We start from the raw sequence: 18645 nt of genomic DNA, 5'->3' as shown, positions 1-18645 counted from the left end.
GCTGGCTTGAAAAGGTCACAGAAGAAAATGGGGTACCAAGTGTAGGTACTCTTGTTTTGAATACTTGTCAGAAAAATTAAGCATCCTTTCCTCTTGCAAGAGCAGGAAAAGCAGAAGCACTCAGTTTCTCTTCCCTAAAGCTTCCCCTAGTTACACTTAACAGCTTCAAACTTCAGTTTCCTATTTTTTGCAGCAAGGGGTTTAATCTTTTCTAGTCTCATCCAACTGTTAGGCAGAAGCTCTCCCACCTGGCAGTCAGTTGTGGCTCGTTTCCAAAGACCCCCTCCTACAGCACCCAGCCTACGTGTCAGCATGGCAGCTGATGGTTTTCCTTCCTCAGGCAAAGCAGCTGGACATGTGAGAAGGACTTGTTGACCCTCCTTTTGAACACATCACTCTTGTCATGGACACACAGTCAAGACTGCAAAACTGCATTATGTTTTGTTGAAGGAAAAGGTAAAAATCAGAGGCTGTGGTTGGAGCTGGAAGCAGCAGCTCGTACTCAGCCAGAAGCGAGACCAACGTGATCCTGAGCTTGTGGGTCAAAGTCCAGAGATGTGTTGGCTCAGATGTGCACCAAACTGAACAAGTGTTTCCCATTAGCTCACTAAAGCTCAGTGCCCACTGACCTGTTCACCATGGCGGGGAGAGACAAAATAATCTGGAACCTGGTCTGGAATGACAGAAATATCTGTCTAGACTGTCTCGTCTGCCTAGCCCCTATCAGCCAGCCCCCTGCCCCGAGATGATTTGCAGACTAAAATTTCCCACATCAGAGGCCTTGCTGCAAGACCACAGGTACTTCATCAAGGCGGGGAGAGCATCACACAGGCTTGCTCACAACCTTGAGCCTTCGGGCAAGCTGCAACACAACAATCACCAGGAGCCAAGGCTGCGCTCAGGTTTGCTCCAGGGCCACATGCAGCGGAGCTGGTGCTGCCCTGGAGCACCCTCGTTTCCTTCTCAGCCCCCGAGTAACAGGTTCAGCTTGGCAGCTTTCCCCAGGGCGGCCCAAGAGCCCTGGGAGGAGCCCCACGGGAGCCCCGGCAGGCAGCGAGGGGAGTCCCGGGAGCGGCTGACACCACCGGCTATAATTAGCGCAGCGCAGCCCGCAGGGCTTCCCCCGGCCGGCGGGAGCCTCGGAGCGCCGGGCGCGGAAGCTCCCTGGGACAACAACTCCGCCGGGCGTCACTGCCCGGGACGGGACACGGGAACCGGGGGCCTTACGAGTCACGGCTGGCGCCGGCGTCGCGCTCTAGCAGGACGATGTGCCGCGGATAGTGGGCGCAGACCTCGCCGTGCACGTTGGGGATCACGCTGTAGCGATAATCGCGGCCGAAGAGCTCCAGGCACCGCCGCTCGATCCGCTCCACCTGCGCAGAGCCACCGCTCAATGCCCGCCGCGCCGCTCCCCGCTCCCCGCGCCCCCCGAGCCCCGGTGCCCTCACCTTGGCAGCGGCGACACCGCCGCCGTCCTTGGCGCGGTACTGTGCCCGGGAGAACTCCAGCAGCAGCTCGGCCAGGGAGCGGTCCCCGGAGCCCGCCGGGGGGCAGCCGCGGGCCGCCGCCGCCGCCATGCCCGCGCCGCTCACCGCCGCCTCGGGCCCATCGTCCCGCCCGCCGCTTCCGCCCGCCCGCGACGCGCCCCTTCCGCCCGCTCCCGGCGTCATCGGGGCGCGCCGCGCTCCGCCCCGGGGTACCGAGTCCCGCTCCGGGGGTACCGGGGTCTGCTGCGGCCCCGCGTTTACACCCGCAGCGAGACGCGGCAAACGCTGTCAGGCCTCACCGAGTGGGTCAGACCGTGGCGTTGGCGGGCGCGCCAGGGCGCTGCCCTAAAGAAAGAATCCCGAAACGGGTTTTAATTAAAGAAGCCCCTCCCGCAGTGTGGTCGCACGCGCTGAGCCCGTGGCAGAGGAGCTGCAGGTTGAGCAGTATCGCTGCCCGGACACGGCTGAGGGCGGCACTGGCTCGCGTGCCTGGGCAGTGTCACGGAGCCAGCCCGGGCTGTGCGTGCCGAGGGTGACGGGCACTGCCCGTGCCCAGCCGGAGGCACACGGCTCCTTGGCGCTTGCAGGGGAATAAAATGTGGTTTTCATCTGCATTTGTCTGATTTGCAAATCAGCTGCGAATCTTCACAAACATTTAATGACAGCCGAGTTCAACTGCGGCTAGCGCGGTGCATCTCGTTGCCTGAGGATGAAACTGGCCCGACATGGTTTGGTCTCTGCTGTGTTTGGGACAGCTGTGAGGGTGACGGGGCGGTGGCAGGATTTCGCACGGGCACCTGCCGGCATACAAGTGCTGACAGCCTGTGTGACACTTCTGGCATAGCTGTTTACCCCAGCCCAGCCATCCACCACACCTAGCCTGGCGCACGCTGTGCACCCCAGCCCTGCCACCACATCTGAGCTGGCACAGCCGTGTACCTGGCCTCCCTCTGTCAGAGATTTTGGGTCGACTCCTGCTGTCCCAGAGGGGGTGCAGCCACAGTGGTGGCACCTTACTGGCTCCGTCCCCGCCAGGAGGGTGGGGAAGGTTTGCTGCCCGTCCGGGGGGCTACGCCGGCACCCCGTGGGCCTCCCCCGGACTCGTGAAGGGTGCGGGAGGATGGACGCGCTCCCTGCGGGCGCACTCCGGCCAAAGGCAGCCACGCGGGCACCTTCCAGCAATTATCGGAGCCATGCCCCGGCGCTACCCCGGGCGGGATCGGTCGGGGGAACGGTCCTGCCGGACCGGGGGAGAGGAATGGGCCCGGTGCCCCGGACCGAGTCAAGCCGAGTAGATGCGAGACAAACCGAGACGAGCCCGTCGCTCAGCCGAGCCCGAGGCGAGCGCAGCAGAAGGCGGCGGAGCGGTCCGATCCCCGGGGGGCGGGCTCGGGGGGTCTCGGCTCGGCTCGGGCTCGGCTGGGCTCTGGCTGGGCTGGACGGGGCTGGACGGGTTCTAGCCCGGGCTCGGCTGGGCTCGGCTCCGCAGTGGCGGGGGGGCGCACGGCCGCGCGCGCGCGGCGGGAGCGCGCGGGGCGCAGAGGCGGCAGCCAAGATGGCGGCGCGGGTGTCGCAGGGCCCGGCAGCCCGCGGGCGCTCTTAGGCCGCGGGCCCCCCGCCCCGCCGACCCCGGGCGGGCTCCCCGCCGCCCCGGCCCCTCCCGCCCTCCGGCAGCGGCGGCCGGCAGGATGCTGCCCTCGCAGGAAGCCTCCAAGCTGTACCATGACAACTACGTGCGGAACTCGCGCGCCATCGGCGTGCTCTGGGCCATCTTCACCATCTGCTTCGCCATCATCAACGTGGTGGTCTTCATCCAGCCCTACTGGGTGGGCGACAGCGTTAACACGCCCAAGCCCGGGTACTTCGGGCTGTTCCACTACTGCGTGGGCAGCGGGCTGGCGGGCCGGGAGCTGTCGTGCCGTGGCTCCTTCACCGACTTCAGCACCATCCCCTCGGGCGCCTTCCAGGCGGCCGCGTTCTTCGTGCTGCTCTCCATGGTGCTGACGCTGGGCTGCATCACCTGCTTCGCCCTGTTCTTCTTCTGCAACACCGCCACCGTCTACAAGATCTGCGCCTGGATGCAGCTGCTGGCAGGTACACACCGGCACCGGGCACCACCGGCACCGGGAACACCGGCCTGCCCCGGGCCTGGCGGCGGGGAGGGGTGGGGAGAATGTGGGCAGCGCTGAGCGTGCGGCACCCGCGGAACCCCCGGCAGTGGGAGTGGGGTCCCTGGCTACAGGGAACAGCAAGGTTGCTCAAGGAAGCTGGGCTGAGTCCAAGCACTGCAGGGCCGTGGATCCAGGAGCCAGCCCCACAGTTTCTTGGGACACCCAGGCCAGGTGCTAGTGCTGACAGATGAGCACCCGTTTGGGACACTGGCACCGAGGGCTCCCTGGTATCCCCTGGCCACAAGGAACACAAGGGCTGCTCCAGAAAGCTGGGCTGGGTACAGGTACTGTGTATCCATAGGGCATCCCAGCCAGGAGCTGGACTTAAGATGTCCCAGGCCTTCCTGGGACAAACAGGCCGGACACTGGCACTGACAGAGCACCACAAACAGGTGCTGGCTCTAGGCACTGGCTCCTGGGTCTCCCCAGGCAGAGGTTGGCCACAGGGAACATTGGGATCACTCAAGGAAGCTGGACAGGTACAAATGTTGTAGGGCCATGGGTCTTCTCGGCCAAGAAATGTCCTCAGGACACTCCGGGGCTTCCTGGGACATCCAGACCAGGCACTGGCACCAGGAATGGTCACACCTGCTTGGGGCACTGGAGCCTGGGATTCCCCAGGCAAGGTCTGACCCCAGGGAAACATAAGGTTCCCTGGGACACAGCCAGAGAGCTGGATCAGGGACTCATGTCAGGTGACCCCAGAACAGGTACCGACCCTGGCACACCTGGGCTGTCTGGACCCTCAGGGTATCCTGGGCTAGGGACTCACCTTGGGGCACTTCAGTACACTCCAGTCAAGGACCAGCATTGGGACACCCTACAACATGGCCTAGGACACACTGGATCAGCCCCTTGAATCCCTGGGGATTCAGACACCCCAGCACACTCCATATCAAGGACTAGTCTCCCATCAACCCCAGAGATGTGGGATTGTCCCCAAGAGATAGTCATTTTAGAGGAATACTCAGCCCCCAAAGGGATCCCACCACTGGAAGAAGCCCATGCATGGCTCCCCCATCCCTGTAAAAGCACCCTTCAGCTCCCCCTTACAGCCATATTGTACCCAGGCCCCCTCTCTCCTGCATCATGAAAGGGCTATGAGGACAGGCCTCTCCCAGCTCTCTCCAGTGCTTCCCACAGAGATACACCATACATCTCCCCAGACATGACCACTCAAGCCCAGTAATTAACCCGCCCCAGTCGTGATCCTGTCTATAGATCCTCCTTAGGTCCCTCCACAAATGAAACCCCACTGTAGATGTACCCCAAGACTGTCACAGACTCACTCCTCAAAGTGACACTGTACAATAACTCAGACCTTTCCTCAGAAGGGGACCTGATGCCTATATTGATAGGGATCCCAAGTATCCCCCTATGCACAGGCTTCCAAAGTGTCCTCACACAGGGTCTGTGCTTTTGGGAGAAAGATCCTGAGGAATGATCTTGAACTTCCCTTGTAGCAACACCCTTCACTTCCTTCTCTGCACAGTTTTACAGGTGTGGACAAACACTTACTCTCCCCTGCATACTAAGTGTGAATAGACCTTGAGCTTCCACTGGAAGGACCTACAGTGCCCCTTATTCCTAATGGAAGGACCCCATTCATCCCCTCTGTGAGAAGAGCCCCAGTCCTTGATGTGGAAGGATACAGCCCTTCTGTGTGAGGACCTTTCAGCTAGCCCAGCTCTTTCCCTTGCAGCTGGCTTGGGCTGGAAAGCCTGACCTCCCCTCACCCAGATCCAGACCTGGAGCTGCCTTGGCTTATCAGGAAATTCCCTCATCTTTAATTTTCCCCGTCCTGAAGATTTATCAGTTTAAAGCAAGCTCAGAGCCCAAATCCTACCGATTGTCGGCAGCTTAATCAAGTGGCGTGGAGTGCCCAGCTGCTACTGCTGCACAGGGAGCTGTGTGGCAGAGGGCACTGCACTGGAGGCAGCTCTGGGTCTTCTCCCCAGTGCCTCCTGTCCTGTCCTGGCTCAGGTTTGGGTGGCCATGACAGCACTTTGCTGTTGTCACCCCTTCACCTTGCCTTGGGACTTGTCCTTGGTCACACTTTGCACCTTGTAATTACACATGTTGCTGACAACTGCACTTGTAAGAACCCTGAATGCTCAGCTCAGTGGGGCTATGGGCTGGCTCTTCTGGCCCCAGCCAGGCCAGGTTGGCCTGGAGCTCTCCCAGGACAGCATGGCTCCATGGCTTCTCTGTTGGGGAAAGTCCAAGGCACCATTAATAGACTGGCCCTCCACTCTACCCTGAGACAGGACAGCCTGAGAGAGCTGCTGTCCTACAGGACAGGCTGATGTTCCTGTCAGAGAGGGCCTGGATGCAGAGGTGGTGGTGTGGTGTGTCTCAGCAAGAGAGGCTTGTCTGGCAGGGTCAGGCATTCCCTGGGAATGTCTGAGGCAGCCACAGGTGGATGTGTTACCTTGTGCATGGAGAACGAGCTGCCATGACCTATAGAGAGAGTACCATAGGCCAGATCTTACTGCAGGGACATAGCCTGATACAGGCTCTGGCACATCATGGTGGCAAACTTCAGAGATTCACCTGGCTGGGAGGTTGGAGGATTCTGTCAGAGCAGAGAGTTTGTAGGAGCAGAGAAGGAAAGGAAATTCCTCCTGCCTCAGTGAGGGTTTGGCTGAAGAAGGACTTGCACTACAACAGCAGAAGCAACTGTGAGGCACAAAGTCTCTTGGTCTCACTGGTGAAGGCCAGGTGAGGCAGGTGATGGGCAGAGAGATGGAGCAGAGGTGTCCCCACCCCACCCCTGTAGGATGGCAGGTGCAGAGTAACAGGCTGCTGATTGTGGGCATGGATGGGCTCTTCAGAGGAGAAAAACCAAGTGCAGGAGTGTGGGAGAGGAGGATGAGGAATTCAGGATCTCTTTCAAAAAATCAAAAAACCAACAAACTTAAAATCATCGATGTCTAATTAGTGGACAACAATCAAGGCAGGGTTTAATTAGAGCCTGACAGAAAGCTCCAGCTCAAAAGCCACTGCCCCCCTTGGAGGAAACTGGATCTAATTAAGAGGAAAGACTCTGCTTTATCGCAAATTGAAATGTGGCCATCTGCCCTGTTCAAAATCCCAGTAACGCAAAACTGGAGATTTTGCTAAATCCTTCTGTTATAAAACCAGAGATGGGCCCTTAACATGAGCCTGTCAACAACTGTATGACTGACAGCATCTGATGCCACCCCACTACTCCAAATTAGCAGAGGAGCACCTTCAGAAAGCTCCATGGGATGATGCTTGAAGAGAAATGGGCTGTGAGGGTGATCCCCCCTTGGGATTTGTCTGCAGGAAATCAGAGCGTAGGAATACACCACCACCAGACCATCCAGGAGCCTGAGCATTTCCTCTGATTCCCCAATACTCTGCTGTAGCATAAGACACACTCACCCTGTGAGTTAACTCTGAGCTTTGAGCAAAGTTGTCCTGGTGCCCAGCGCTAATGCTCCTCAAGACAGCCCAGCCAGCTCTGAGTGACACTGCATCCATGTGCCTCCCATCAGGATGATTACCCTCAGTGGTACCCGGGGTTGCTTCCAGAGGGTCTTTAGTTTTGTACTTAGAGTCCATTGAGGGTCAAAAGAGGCAGCCAGCTGAGCACACCATCCTCCTTGCATGGAAGAATTGGCTGGCCACATTTCAAGGTGTTTCCCTGTGTTCCAGGTCCAGCAGTCAGTGGGATGAGACCTTCACACTCCCTCCCTTAGGGATACACAACACACATGCCTTCCCACCTGGGGTCATGCTCTTGGCCTTAGGGCTGGGCTTTTTCCTTATCGGTGGCATTTTGGCATTGATTGTGCCATGTCCAGCCACCCTTCCTGATGAAGAATTTGGTGATACATATCCATCTGAACTCTCTTCTTTGGGAGACTCCCTTCACAGCTACACTCACCTCTTGGATGGGCCCTTCCAAGGCCTGAGAGCAGAGGCAGCTCCCTAAGCAGGGCTTCATCTTCTGCAGGTCAGCTGTGTTTGCTACAGTCTCAGAGGGGATCCCTTGCATGGCATGGTTTTGGTGTACCCATGGAGAGGAGTAATGAGGGAATTGTTGCCAGCTGCTGGGCTGAGCATGGTGGGGCTGTGTGGTGGTGTGGCCTCAGCCCCAGGATCTGGCCTGGGTGAGTGCTAAAGCCCCAAGACCCTCCCTGGTTCTGGCAGCAATGCAGTGGCTCTGCTGAACCACATCAGGACAAGCTTATCTTCCTGACTGTGACTTGCTGGAGACCCAAGTCCTTTCAGAGACTTTGAGGTTTCAAAATACTGTTTTCATGGATATAAAAGTCATTCATTGAAATTCTTAATGAAAAAACATGAGGCAGATACCACTGCTGCAAACCAGCTTGGAGTGTAACTGGGACAGCTGCTGAGCATGAGACTGCCCAGGGAGGTTGTGGGGTTTCTGTCTCTGGAGTCATTCAAAACCCATCTGGACATGTTCCTGTATCACCTGCTCTAGGTCACCCTTGGCAAGAGGGTTGGAAGAGACAGAGGTCCCTTCTAGCCTTAACTATCCTGTGACTCTGCAGTTTATCCTCAGGCCCTTTTTCTGTCAAAGGGAGAAGTATTGCCCATATAAAAACCACTTCCACCTGCTGACCTTGCAGCAAAAATAACAACACTGCTAAACCCCTCAGCATTTGCTGAATTACTGTCTTCTGGACCCCCAAAAAAGCTTTCCTGAAGATTCCCCTCTTCCCCCCCTACCACCCAGAGGTCTTGCAGAGGGGACAGGAGCAGGGCTGCAGCCCATCCCTCGCACCCGTGCAGCGCCGTGTGCGCGGCAGCGCAGCCCTCCCGTGGCGGCTCTCAATGTGCCTGGCTATGCGCGGGGAGGGGCTGAGCCGCTCGTGTCCTGGAGCTTACATCCCTGAACTGTTGTTCCAGATAAAGTAACTGTCAGTTCTGATTCATACAAACTCATAACTCTATTCTGAATCCTGCTGATTTTTTGGCACAAAAGCAGCCTGTGGAGCAAAACGCCGTAAGGGAGCTCGTGTCTGTGTAAATGGCCGGTGCTCGCCGTCCAGAGCACGCGGCCCTAAGTGTTGATTTATTTTTGAGGGATTTCAGTTCTTAGGGGGAGGAGGGGGAACTGTGTTTGTCCCCTTTTCTTTTGGTACTCAGCTCTCAGGAGGTTTTCTGGTGAGAAGCAGCCACTCTAGACCCCAACAGCACAGCCCAGCCCCTGTTCCCCAGGGCTTTTGGATGTGCTGTCCCCACACCAGTTTAAAAAGCCCTTTCTGGACGCAGTGATTGCTGGTTTCCCCCCATTACCTCACATCTCCCCGTTTGTGTGTTCTGTGGTGGTGTGATGCTCTGGGGGAGGTCACATCTCAGCTGCAGGGCATGTCCTGAGCTCCTTCCACCCATGGCAGGCAGAAGCAGTAAAAGCCAGTTTTCATTCACACCTGCAGACTAAGCTAGACAGAAAAAGTAATACAGAAAATCAGATTTTAATCCTGCAGGCACAGCTGCTCAGGAGAGGGGCAGTGGTACTCAGCAAACATGGGGGTTACTCAGACAGTCCAAATTAGCTAAATGCACCTTGTACCAGGAGATGTTGTCCTGCCAGGAGGAGCCTCCTCTTTCTGCTCAAATCTTGCTCTAGTGTTGCAGCCTGAGTCATAACATTGCATTCCCTTTGATTAATTTATTTTGTGAGGATATCAAAAGCCCTTGAGATGCCCATGTTGTTTCTAATGGACCTTGACAAGGGAGCACTGAGGAGTGAGAAGCCATGAACCATCTGTAAAGCCAAGAAATGCCAGTTTTATGGGGTCAGAGCCCCAGCCCCAGCAGGATCTCATCCCTCTGCATGCACCCTGTCCCACTGATCACTGAAATGCCTGCTCTCAAAACTGTCTTTACAATTGGAAAAACTCTAGGAAAGGGAGTTGTAGCCCAGGGCCCAGGGGCAGGATGGCAGCTATGGGGTGTGACAGACCAGCCAGCCATTCTTGGTGCCACTGACAGTGAGGACTGGCATCACATGCTCAGAAGAACAGGAATTAAAAAGCAAAATGGACAGGAGTTGGGTTATTTTTTCCTCTTTAATAGTGGCTCTCCATAGGAGTCATCACCTGGTGTTTTTCTTGTGGTTGCAAGGCATAGAAATTTGCTATTTTAAACAAAACCCAAGGTTTTCCTGCAGGTCTGCAAGAGGTCTTGGGGCATTTGGAGGTAGGTGCTGGCAGAATGGTGCCAGAGGGATGAGCAGGCAGAGCTCCTGACCCTGCATCCCTCAGACCTGTTGGAGAAGCCAGCACCGAGGCCTGTGGACTGTGTGGGCATCCCCTCCTTGTTCTTGCTCTGCTTTTCAAAGTCACTCCTTGCTGCAGGCACGGGAAGGTGTTTCCAGGACACTGGGTGGCCTGGGGAGTGTAGAAAAGGGAATTGTTTGTGACAGAGCAGAGGACTCAGCTTGCTGCTGGGGACACGTGGGGCAGATGGGAAGAGGAGAGCACTGATCTGCTCTTCACCAGGAGAGCACCTGCCTTCAGTAGCTCAGCCACTTCCAGGGAGCTGTAGAGCAGTGAGGGGTTTTTGGGAAGAGGCCAGTCGCCCTCAGGCAGAGGCATTTGGGTATGTGTGGTGACTTGGGCACACACCTCTCCCCAGTAAATTTGTTGTTTAATTCTGTCAAATGGGCTGTGTGGGCATGGGCAGAGATCCTGCAACTGCTCGGTGGGACAGGGCACGGAATCCCTTTGCCCTGGTGCAGTACAGAGCAGCACGGGGATGAGAGGGATCAGAACAAGCAGACACAGGCTGGAGCCAGGCAGTGCCCTGGCAGTGGCCATCACTGCACATCCTCCATGACTGTGCTGTCACAACCCACCACACAAGTGTCTCCCATACCTTTTCAGCCACCCTACTTTTGCCTTAAACCCTCTCTCTCCTGTCCTCCATGATTACCATGACATCGCTGCGTGTCCTGACATTTTTGGGACCTGCAGATGTCCTGGGAGACCCTCTCACCTGTGGTGTTTTCAGAGCAGTGAGCTCTTGGCAGGTTTCTGCTTTACCTGGGCAGCTGGACCCACCTTTACCCTGAATAATAGCTCAGGAATGCTCCAGGGACAGACCCAGGGGCTGCTGTTCTGCTCCTGTGAAGGACTGGCTGAGGGCTGTGCACAAAGGCTGGGAGCCTGCCCAAGCCCTTGCTGGTGTAGGTAAAATTGGTGCCTGACTTTTAAACTCATAATTGCCTACTGTCTTGGGCACAGCCCTGTTCTCCTTTGGGCCCAGAGTGGCTGTTGCTGAGGTCTGCTGCCCACCCAGGCAGCTGGAGCTGCTGCTTTCTGTGTTTTCCCCCAGCCTCACTGTGTACCTGTAGTCCTTTCCTCCTCCTCTATGATTTCAGCAGATTTCTTATAACTGTGCCCATTTCCAGGCTGGGTTGTGCCAGTCTGAGCAGTGCTGTGGGGGTCAACCCATGCCTTGCTGGGGATTGTCACAGAGCACCTTAGCTTGTTTCACAGCTGCACTGCACTGGGAGCTCAGGGGATCCTAAAATCCTCTTAGCATCTCTCCTTTCACAGGAACAATCCCTGGCACAGGTCTGCTGCACCTGATCCCCTTTAATTCAGGCCCTCAGCTGAATTAATGCCATCCTATTCCAAGGTGCCCAGGTCAGCAGCAGGCCAGGCTGCTCCTCACCATTTACCATGCAGTGCACGGTGTTGGTGCTGACTGTGTTTCCTTGCAGAGGGATGGTTTTGGGTTGGCCCAGTCCCAGACAGGCTGTTCTTGGCTGGGAGTCCCTGGTGACGATGTGCTGGAGCTTGGCTCTGGGGTGCTGGGGTGGCACCAGGGCTGTGCACTGCAGTAAATCAGCATGCAGGGCTTGCCACTGTCCACAGACACCTGTACCAAGGGGGCTTGCTATGTGTGTGGAGGAGTCAGAGACCAGGCAGCAGCTGCTGCATGACATTATGTGCCAGCATCCCTGTCCTTTCCTGGGTGCAGTGTGATGCCCTGCAGGCACTTACCTCCCTCCTGGGATTTCCCTTCCCCATAGAAAGCAGTGCAAAACACATGCCAGCACCCAGAAAGCTCATGCCAGACCGCCAGCTGCCTGCCTGCAGGGTGTTTGCTGAAAGGGATGGAGAGAGAGCTTCTTACTGGTGTGGGCACAAACCTCTTGTTTCTTCCTTAACTCAGGGCAAAACTGCCTGCAGGGCACTACAGCCAACATCATTACTATTTTTAGCTTTTCCAGCTGATACAGGGTGAGGAGCTTTTGTACTTGCTCTAGTCAGAAAAAGTCACCTCCTTACCTTGATAGTCACAGGCCTTGTCTTGGCATTTCCATCCCTGTGTTCCCTGATGTCTCCTTGCTCAGCGCAGTGTGCTGGGTGGGGGCCTGCTGGGAAGGTGACCCCTCTCCTCTGGGAGTGGTGCTTGCAGGCTGTGGGGTGCTCAGGTGTGGGGGCTCCTGGGGATGCCAGTCCTCTCCACAGGCAGCATCCCTGCCCACAGTGCACCGGTAGCTCCTGCCCACGTGCAGGGAGCTTGTAGTGATGAGGAAAGCCCGTGGGCAGCCACCGATCCTGTGGCTGATGCTGGTAGGAACCGAGCGCCTGAAGTCCCTATTTGTGCGTGGGCCGGGTTTGGGACAGCCAAAAACGCAGTCCTGGGGCTCCTGAGGCAGTGGTGGCTGTCACCTGCCACGTTGCCGGGCTGTCATGGGGCCAAGGTGGGCTCCCTGCCAGACATGGGCTGTACTTATGTACTGACTGGGGGGCTCAGCATGAGCACTGCCACTCCATTGTCTCTGATGCTTCGCCCTCCTCTCCCTCTTGCAGCGCTCTGCCTGGTGCTGGGCTGCATGATCTTTCCCGATGGCTGGGATGCAGAGACCATACGGGACATGTGTGGGGAGAAGACAGGGAAGTACTCCCTGGGCGACTGCTCTGTACGCTGGGCTTATATCCTGGCCATCATCGGCATCCTCAACGCCCTTATCCTCTCCTTCCTGGCCTTTGTTCTCGGCAACCGGCAGAACGACCTGCTGCACGAGGAGCTCAAGACAGAGAGCAAAGGTCAGCACCGTGCTGCTGGGGGGATCCTGGGGGGGAGCAGCCTGGGGAGGGGGTTTGGCCCCTTTGGCAGCCTGGCAAGGGTCCTGTTGGCTTAAATGTCACCTACAAGGCAAGCCAGGCTGGGCAGGGTGGGAGGGAGCTGCTGAGCCTCTGCTCTGCCTGACCTCTCTCTCTTCTCTGTTTCCACAGATTTTGTTGGCACTGCGGTAAGCCATGAGTGTCACTGTCCTGTCCCCTGTCCCTCTGTGGTGTCTCTGGGTGTGACTGTGTTTGGTGTCTGTGTGGGATGGGATGGGATGGGATGGGATGGGATGGGATGGGATGGGATGGGATGGGATGGGGGACCCTGGCTGTGCAGGCAGCAGGGCTGGGGGCAGTGGGGAAGGGAGGCAGCAGAGACAGGGTGGCAGGGATGGGGACAGGCATATGCCTGGCACATGCAAGTAGCACGATGGTGCAGTAGGAGCAGCCCAAGTCCATCCCCAACCTGCTGTGCTTTCCCTGCAGAGGATATAAGGCCGACCATCCGCAGCAGGACCCTCTTCCCATGGCCGGCAGCCTGGGCGCTCCCTCCCTGTCCTGCCCTTCATTTGCTGCCAGCGGCCACACAGCGTCCCGCGCTGCCCTCCGGGCCCCGGTGCCCGTGCCAGGGATGCGCCAGCCGCCCGCCGCATCCATGGCCACCTCCATGTCCACGCCGGCACCACCATCCCACGCACCCTGCCAGCTCCGTACCCACCGCTGCCTGCGGGCCGCCGCCGGGGGAGGATGCCTCAAACCCGCTTTGTTCAAGAACAGAATCCAGCTGCGGTTTTGTTTCAAGGAAAAAACAGTCTTGGAGTTTTTAACAGATTTCTACATCCCCAGGACTCCTGACCTGCTGCCTCCCACCCGAACGCGCACCCAGTGACGCCCCGTGCCGGCTGCTCCGGGTCCCGGACCCCTCCCCACTCCCATTTTGTACAGCTCCGTGATCCTGTCTCCACAACCAGGGGACCCGGTGGCCGAGATGGGGCCCAACCCCTACTTTTACATGTAAATTCATATTCTCTAAACAGGGTAAAGTGACTCGAGCCCCCTCTCCCCCCGCCCCGGGAGTCCAGCCCAGGACATGGTGTTTCCTGGTGCGTGGCTGGGGCCGCAGGCTGCTGCTCGCTCCCCTCAGCACGGGGACCGCAGGGGCCTCGCTGCTGCCGGCCGTGGGACACCCGACTCGCGCCGCCGTTGAATGTAAGCCCTGGTAAGTGGGAGCAGCTGAACATGCAAAACCCCCGGGCGGGCACAGGAGGACCCCCCCGCCAAGACCCCTCCCCGAGCCGGCCGCGGGCTGTTGCCAAACGCCTTCCCTCCCCATCCCCATACGGTGCTTTATCTCCACTGGTGACAGCAAGGCTTTCCCTGCCGCACGGCACGGCCGGGTGTACCTGAGCACTCCTGTACCCCCCCGGCCTCTTGGCTGTACCTCGCTGGCCCGCGGTGATGGCGTGCGGGGAGCCGGTGGCTGCTGCCCCGGGTAGCGCCGGCGGCCTCCGAGGCCCGCACACAGCACCCGAGAGCCGACACCCGGCACGGGTGGCTGCAGCCTGGCTGTGGCTCTGCTGGCCAGACCAGCGTGTGTGTGGGCTTCCCCTGGCCACAGGGGCTTGGGTCACCACAGCCCTTCAATGCAATAAAGTCCTCAGCACTGGCCGTGTCTCAGTGCGAGCAGCTGGGGCTCCTTGCAGGGCCCAGGGCAGGGCCCCCAGGGGCTTGTTGGAGCCCCGGCAGGGCTGGACCGAGACACTGGGCAAGGCCAGGGAACAGGCGAGTGGGAGCAGGGAGCAGAGTGGGACCACGGTCCTGGGATGGGGCCACAGAGCGTGGAGGCTGCTGGGGGACGGCAGTGAAGGGCTCTGCGGGACCCAGCGCCTCCGCAGGCACCGGGGCGGGCTGGAGCAGGTAAGTGGTGCCCTAAGGCCCTGCGGGGGGGCGGTGGGGGATGGAGCTGTGCCGAAACACCATCTGGGAGCCAAAGCCACCCGGGATGGAGTGCGTGCCAGCACTCCTGCCAGTGCCCTCCGCCAGCCATGAGCCCAGCGGCGCCCACGTCCCTCTGACAGCTGCCCCCAGAACGAGGTCAACAGGAACTCGCAGCGCCCGGGTCTTGCCAGCTTGAGAGTGCTGTTGCCAGATGAATTGGAAAAACAAACCAAGAAAATCAGTGGAGAAAGGAATACAGTAGCTGTAATATATCTGTATTTTAGTACAAAGTTTGATACAGTGTTTCACAAAACCTTATTGAAAAATATAATTCAAACCAGACGAGCTCGGAGCCCTGTGTTGTGGGGACGGTTGGGATGGGTTCCTCCTGGCCATCACCAAAGGAGATGGGAGGCCACAGAAGCCCCTGTGAGTGTCTTGAGCTGTGGTGGGGAGCCCACCCTGCAGCCTGTGGAGCTGAGCCTCCGCCCACATGGGCTGGCACACAAGGAGGGGCTCTGGCCAGAGGGAGACCCCAGAGAAAGGGTCTGTCCCACAGACAGAGCAGGGGGTGGAGCAGGATCCCATCCATCCCAAGGAGCTTTTGAACTCCCTTCTGCCAGTCCACAGTGCACAATGAGTCCTCTCTCAGCTCACTGACTAACACAGACTGATAGGAAAATCCATGAAATTAATCAAAAAACTCCTGAAATTCATCAAATTCCAGTGTCTTGATGGAAAAAAACTACATGGCCAGTCAGTTTAATGGCATGCTCTGGTAGAGGAGTGGGGAGAGCATTCCAGGCTGTGTGAGGGCAACACGGGGAGCTCTGGGACTTGCAGAGAGCTTTGGCCAGGTCTGGCTCCCCTGATGTGGGACACACTCACAGCCCAGGTGAGCCCTGCAGATGGCAGAAGAGCAGGGTTGGTGCTACCCACAGCTGCTTTCAGGGAAGGAGTAGTGGATGTGGAGCCACCCTTTTGGGGGACACAAAGGGACATGAACCATGACAGATGCTGTCCCACAGTGTCAGGGGGAACGTTCTCACATGTGAGGGCAGTTGAAGACCAGAAGCCGTGGGCACCTCAAACCAGCACTTGCAAACACACCTGGAAGGCCCCATGCCAGCCCATGTCAGGCTTCCTAAGGAAAAGGCAAGCAGTATGAAAACCCTGGAAACCAGAAAACAGGTTTTAAAGCAGGTGCAGTGGGTGCAGGAGACATCCTCCAAATCCATCTCCTCCCCAAATGAACTTGGGCAAGAAGAACAGCAGCAGCAGAGCCAAAAATCTCACAACCTCAGCCAGAAACTCAGGGAATTTCGTAAGGAACAGCAGCTCCCAGCCTCACCTGGCAGAAGGCAGCAGGGAGGTCTGCAAGGCTGCTCCTGCAAGGATTTGCCTACCCTGCAGGAGACAGGGAAGAGAGACTTACATGCCCTCAACCCTCTCGCCCTATGTCCTGGGCACCAGTGCTCAAGGTGGTAAGAAATTCAGCAATACTAGTTTTCAAGTTAAGTATTTTTATTATCAAAATTATTACATCTCTTGTGAAAGTTCAAATGTTACAGCATGGTGTAAAAACTCCACTAGAGTAAGAAGCTACAGCCCCCACCTTTCCTAGAGCTTTCCAGGGTCCCTCCCTCCTGCCCCCCTGCTGCGCCCGAAGGTGCTGGAGCCTCTGGGCAGGGCCCCCCTGGCCCCCTCCCGCCGCCTGGCAGGGCAGAGCCCGTCTGCCCCGTGCTGCTCAGAGCACGAAAGGGGAGGCTGCACCTCCAGGGCTAAGCCAAGTGAAGTTTACACCTATGTTATACAGTATACAGACACCCAACTGCGGGGTGACAAGTTCCATCCCAACACGCTCACAGCCAGACAGTGTGAGAAAGCTACTCTTTGTTTCAATATTTTAAAAGTCTCCCCTAGGCTGAACAAACACCTGATTTCAATTGTGAATTAGAGAAATCTGTAACAGTCCTAAAAAAAGAGGAAGAAGACTGTGCATCTGCAAGGAGAGGGGAGACAGACTCACAGCATTATGTTATCCAAGAGAAAGGAGAAGTTCCACTGCAGCACCAGGGATGACACCTGTCATATATTAGCTAACCTACTATGGTTATAACTGAATATAAAATTAGATAAATAAAAACACGCCCGATATTACAGTAAACAAGTGAGAAAGAAGCTGGCAATCGTATGGAATTGAACACACAGCGCACTGTGTCTGGGCTGGCTCTCCTGCCACGCTCGGTGGGTGACAGTGGCTGGGAAAGACCCCACATGGCACTGCCTGGAGAGCCTCTGGCTCAGCACAGACCAGGGTGCCCACCCTCCACCCCACCACTGCCCCTTGCAGCCTCCCGTGTGCCGCAGCATCATTTGACTGCTCAGGCCCCCGGCCATCCCCTGTGCGTTGCGCACCAGCAGCCAGAGAGCCCCGGCGCGGCAGCACGTGGCAGCACGGCCCCAGCCGTGCTCCTGTTCACAGATTCCTTAAGCGACCTCAAAAACACTCGTTCACCACAGACCTGCAATGAAGCAGGACAGGACAGCGCACCCCGGATCCTCTGCAGCCACAGGCACACGCTCCAACCCCTCCCGTGCTGTTTGCATTTGTGGAGACTCTCCCATCCTGGAAAAGCTCCGACGGCGGCAGTGGCGACCCAAGCCCAAAGGCAGCCGTGTGCGCTCGTCTGCTTGTGACTGGAATGATCGTAACGGATTAAAGCCCTCCCCAGAACGCACTGAGAACCTGACCTATAAAGAGATGGGAGTTAACTTCCCCCAACGTTTCCTTTAAACTGCTTTTGAATTCAGAACTGTGTCCGTGCTGCATGTGTGACTGTGGCCATGGGCACGGACCAGAGACAGAGGCTGTGCCACAGTCATTGCACTTGAACCATTTTCTTTTTTTTTTCTTTTTTTTTCTTTTTTTCTGTTTGTTTCTTTTTGTTTTTGCAATGTACCCACATGTCAGGGAACTGCTTTGCTACAGTCTCTGCCTCAGAGAAATCTGTGTTCTCCTACCAGGCCAGAGGCCAATACTGCTCACAAATCTCACCCGTGCATTTTCGACCTCAGCCTCCAACCCCTGGCACCCCAGCATCAGGTGCAAGCTTTCAACACCAGCCCAGGAGCCACTTCCAGGGGTGACTGGAAGGAGCTATGGGCAGTTTTGTCCTCCTGAAGTCCAGGCAGCCCTAGGAAAGTCCTGTTTGAGTCTTTACTCCAGAGCCTTGAAGCTGCTGCAGTCTGTACTGATGGACACTGCCTCCCCCGCGGTGCGGATAGTGTTGTGCATTGGAAATCACTGCGCCCCGGGAGCCCTGGTAGAGCACAGACTGCCCCGAGCTCGGCAGGCTGATAGTCCGCAAGTCTGACTGTAGTGAGCGAGCACTTTGGGGAGCGGAGGAAGAGCCCGACACGCCTGTGCAGGGCTGGGAGCCCGACTCCGAGGAGAGAGAGTCCACAGCTGGCTGCTGTGCCGGGCTGGCAGCCGCAGGGCAGCTCTTCCTCAGGAGGCTGCTGCTGACGCTGCCAGAGTGCTGCTGGCTGCTGAAATACCCCGAATTCCCTGCAAACAGGGCAGAGGAGTCTGTGGAGACCGAGTGGGCAGGGCTGGAATATGAGGTGGAGGAGAGGGATGTTTCCGAGGAACCGTGGGACAGGCTGTGTCCTGTCCTCTGTGCTGCTGCTCGGTAGCTGTATCCAGGAGACGCGAGGTGTCCTCTGTACGGGGAGGAGTTCTGCTGGAGCAGGGTCTGTGATTCTGCCTGGGGACTGTCAGACTGCAGCAGCTGAACAAGGCATGTGGGAAAAAAGGAAAATGCACGTCAGGCTGACTTCCCCATTTCCTACCTGCTTCTCATCCTAAGGTGCTTAGTACAGCACTGTGAACAATGGCAGCTAAGCACTGTTTCCCTCCTTATAAAAGCTTTATTTCAGAATGGACAGATAAGATATGAA

The 18645-nt window shown here is 57.4% G+C and overlaps 3 protein-coding genes across 7 annotated transcripts in view; 1 reads left to right on the top strand and 2 right to left on the bottom strand.

The window, feature by feature from the left end:
• Positions 1 to 1685, bottom strand: part of MTMR14 (myotubularin related protein 14) — a 31361-nt gene extending 29676 nt beyond the window's left edge. For all 3 annotated transcript variants that reach the window (XM_054640373.2, XM_077184286.1, XM_077184287.1), the window contains exons 1-2: positions 1449 to 1685; positions 1228 to 1373 (exon numbers count right to left, since the gene is read on the bottom strand). In XM_054640373.2, coding sequence (XP_054496348.2) covers positions 1228 to 1373; positions 1449 to 1670 — 368 coding nt within the window. In that variant the 5' untranslated portion in view covers positions 1671 to 1685. The remainder of the gene's footprint in view (positions 1 to 1227; positions 1374 to 1448) is intronic.
• A 1318-nt stretch (positions 1686 to 3003) lies between these two features.
• Positions 3004 to 15027, top strand: LHFPL4 (LHFPL tetraspan subfamily member 4). Its single transcript, XM_054640039.2, has 4 exons — positions 3004 to 3581; positions 12487 to 12723; positions 12913 to 12929; positions 13231 to 15027. The coding sequence occupies exons 1-4, from the start codon at positions 3176 to 3178 to the stop codon at positions 13237 to 13239; spliced, it is 669 nt and encodes a 222-aa protein (XP_054496014.1). The 5' UTR covers positions 3004 to 3175; the 3' UTR covers positions 13240 to 15027.
• A 1161-nt stretch (positions 15028 to 16188) lies between these two features.
• The window catches only part of SETD5 (SET domain containing 5), a 65325-nt gene continuing 62868 nt past the window's right edge, over positions 16189 to 18645 (bottom strand). For all 3 annotated transcript variants that reach the window (XM_077184276.1, XM_077184277.1, XM_054639892.2), the window contains one exon: positions 16189 to 18476. In XM_077184276.1, the coding sequence (XP_077040391.1) occupies positions 17880 to 18476 (597 nt within the window). In that variant the 3' untranslated portion in view covers positions 16189 to 17879. The remainder of the gene's footprint in view (positions 18477 to 18645) is intronic.

Source organism: Agelaius phoeniceus, chromosome 11 (genome assembly GCF_051311805.1).
Source record: "Agelaius phoeniceus isolate bAgePho1 chromosome 11, bAgePho1.hap1, whole genome shotgun sequence".
Lineage (NCBI taxonomy): Eukaryota > Metazoa > Chordata > Aves > Passeriformes > Icteridae > Agelaius > Agelaius phoeniceus.
The sequence above is the reverse complement of the archived record's forward strand: the minus strand, read 5'-3'. Positions and strand labels throughout refer to the sequence as shown.

Excerpts from the sequence above, each read along its gene's own strand:
- LHFPL4 (XM_054640039.2), top strand. The coding sequence starts at position 3,176 with ATGCTGCCCTCGCAGGAAGCCTCCAAGCTGTACCATGACAACTACGTG. Across the intron at positions 3,582-12,486 it reads CTGGATGCAGCTGCTGGCAG|CGCTCTGCCTGGTGCTGGGC; the intron begins GTACACACCGGC and ends TCCCTCTTGCAG.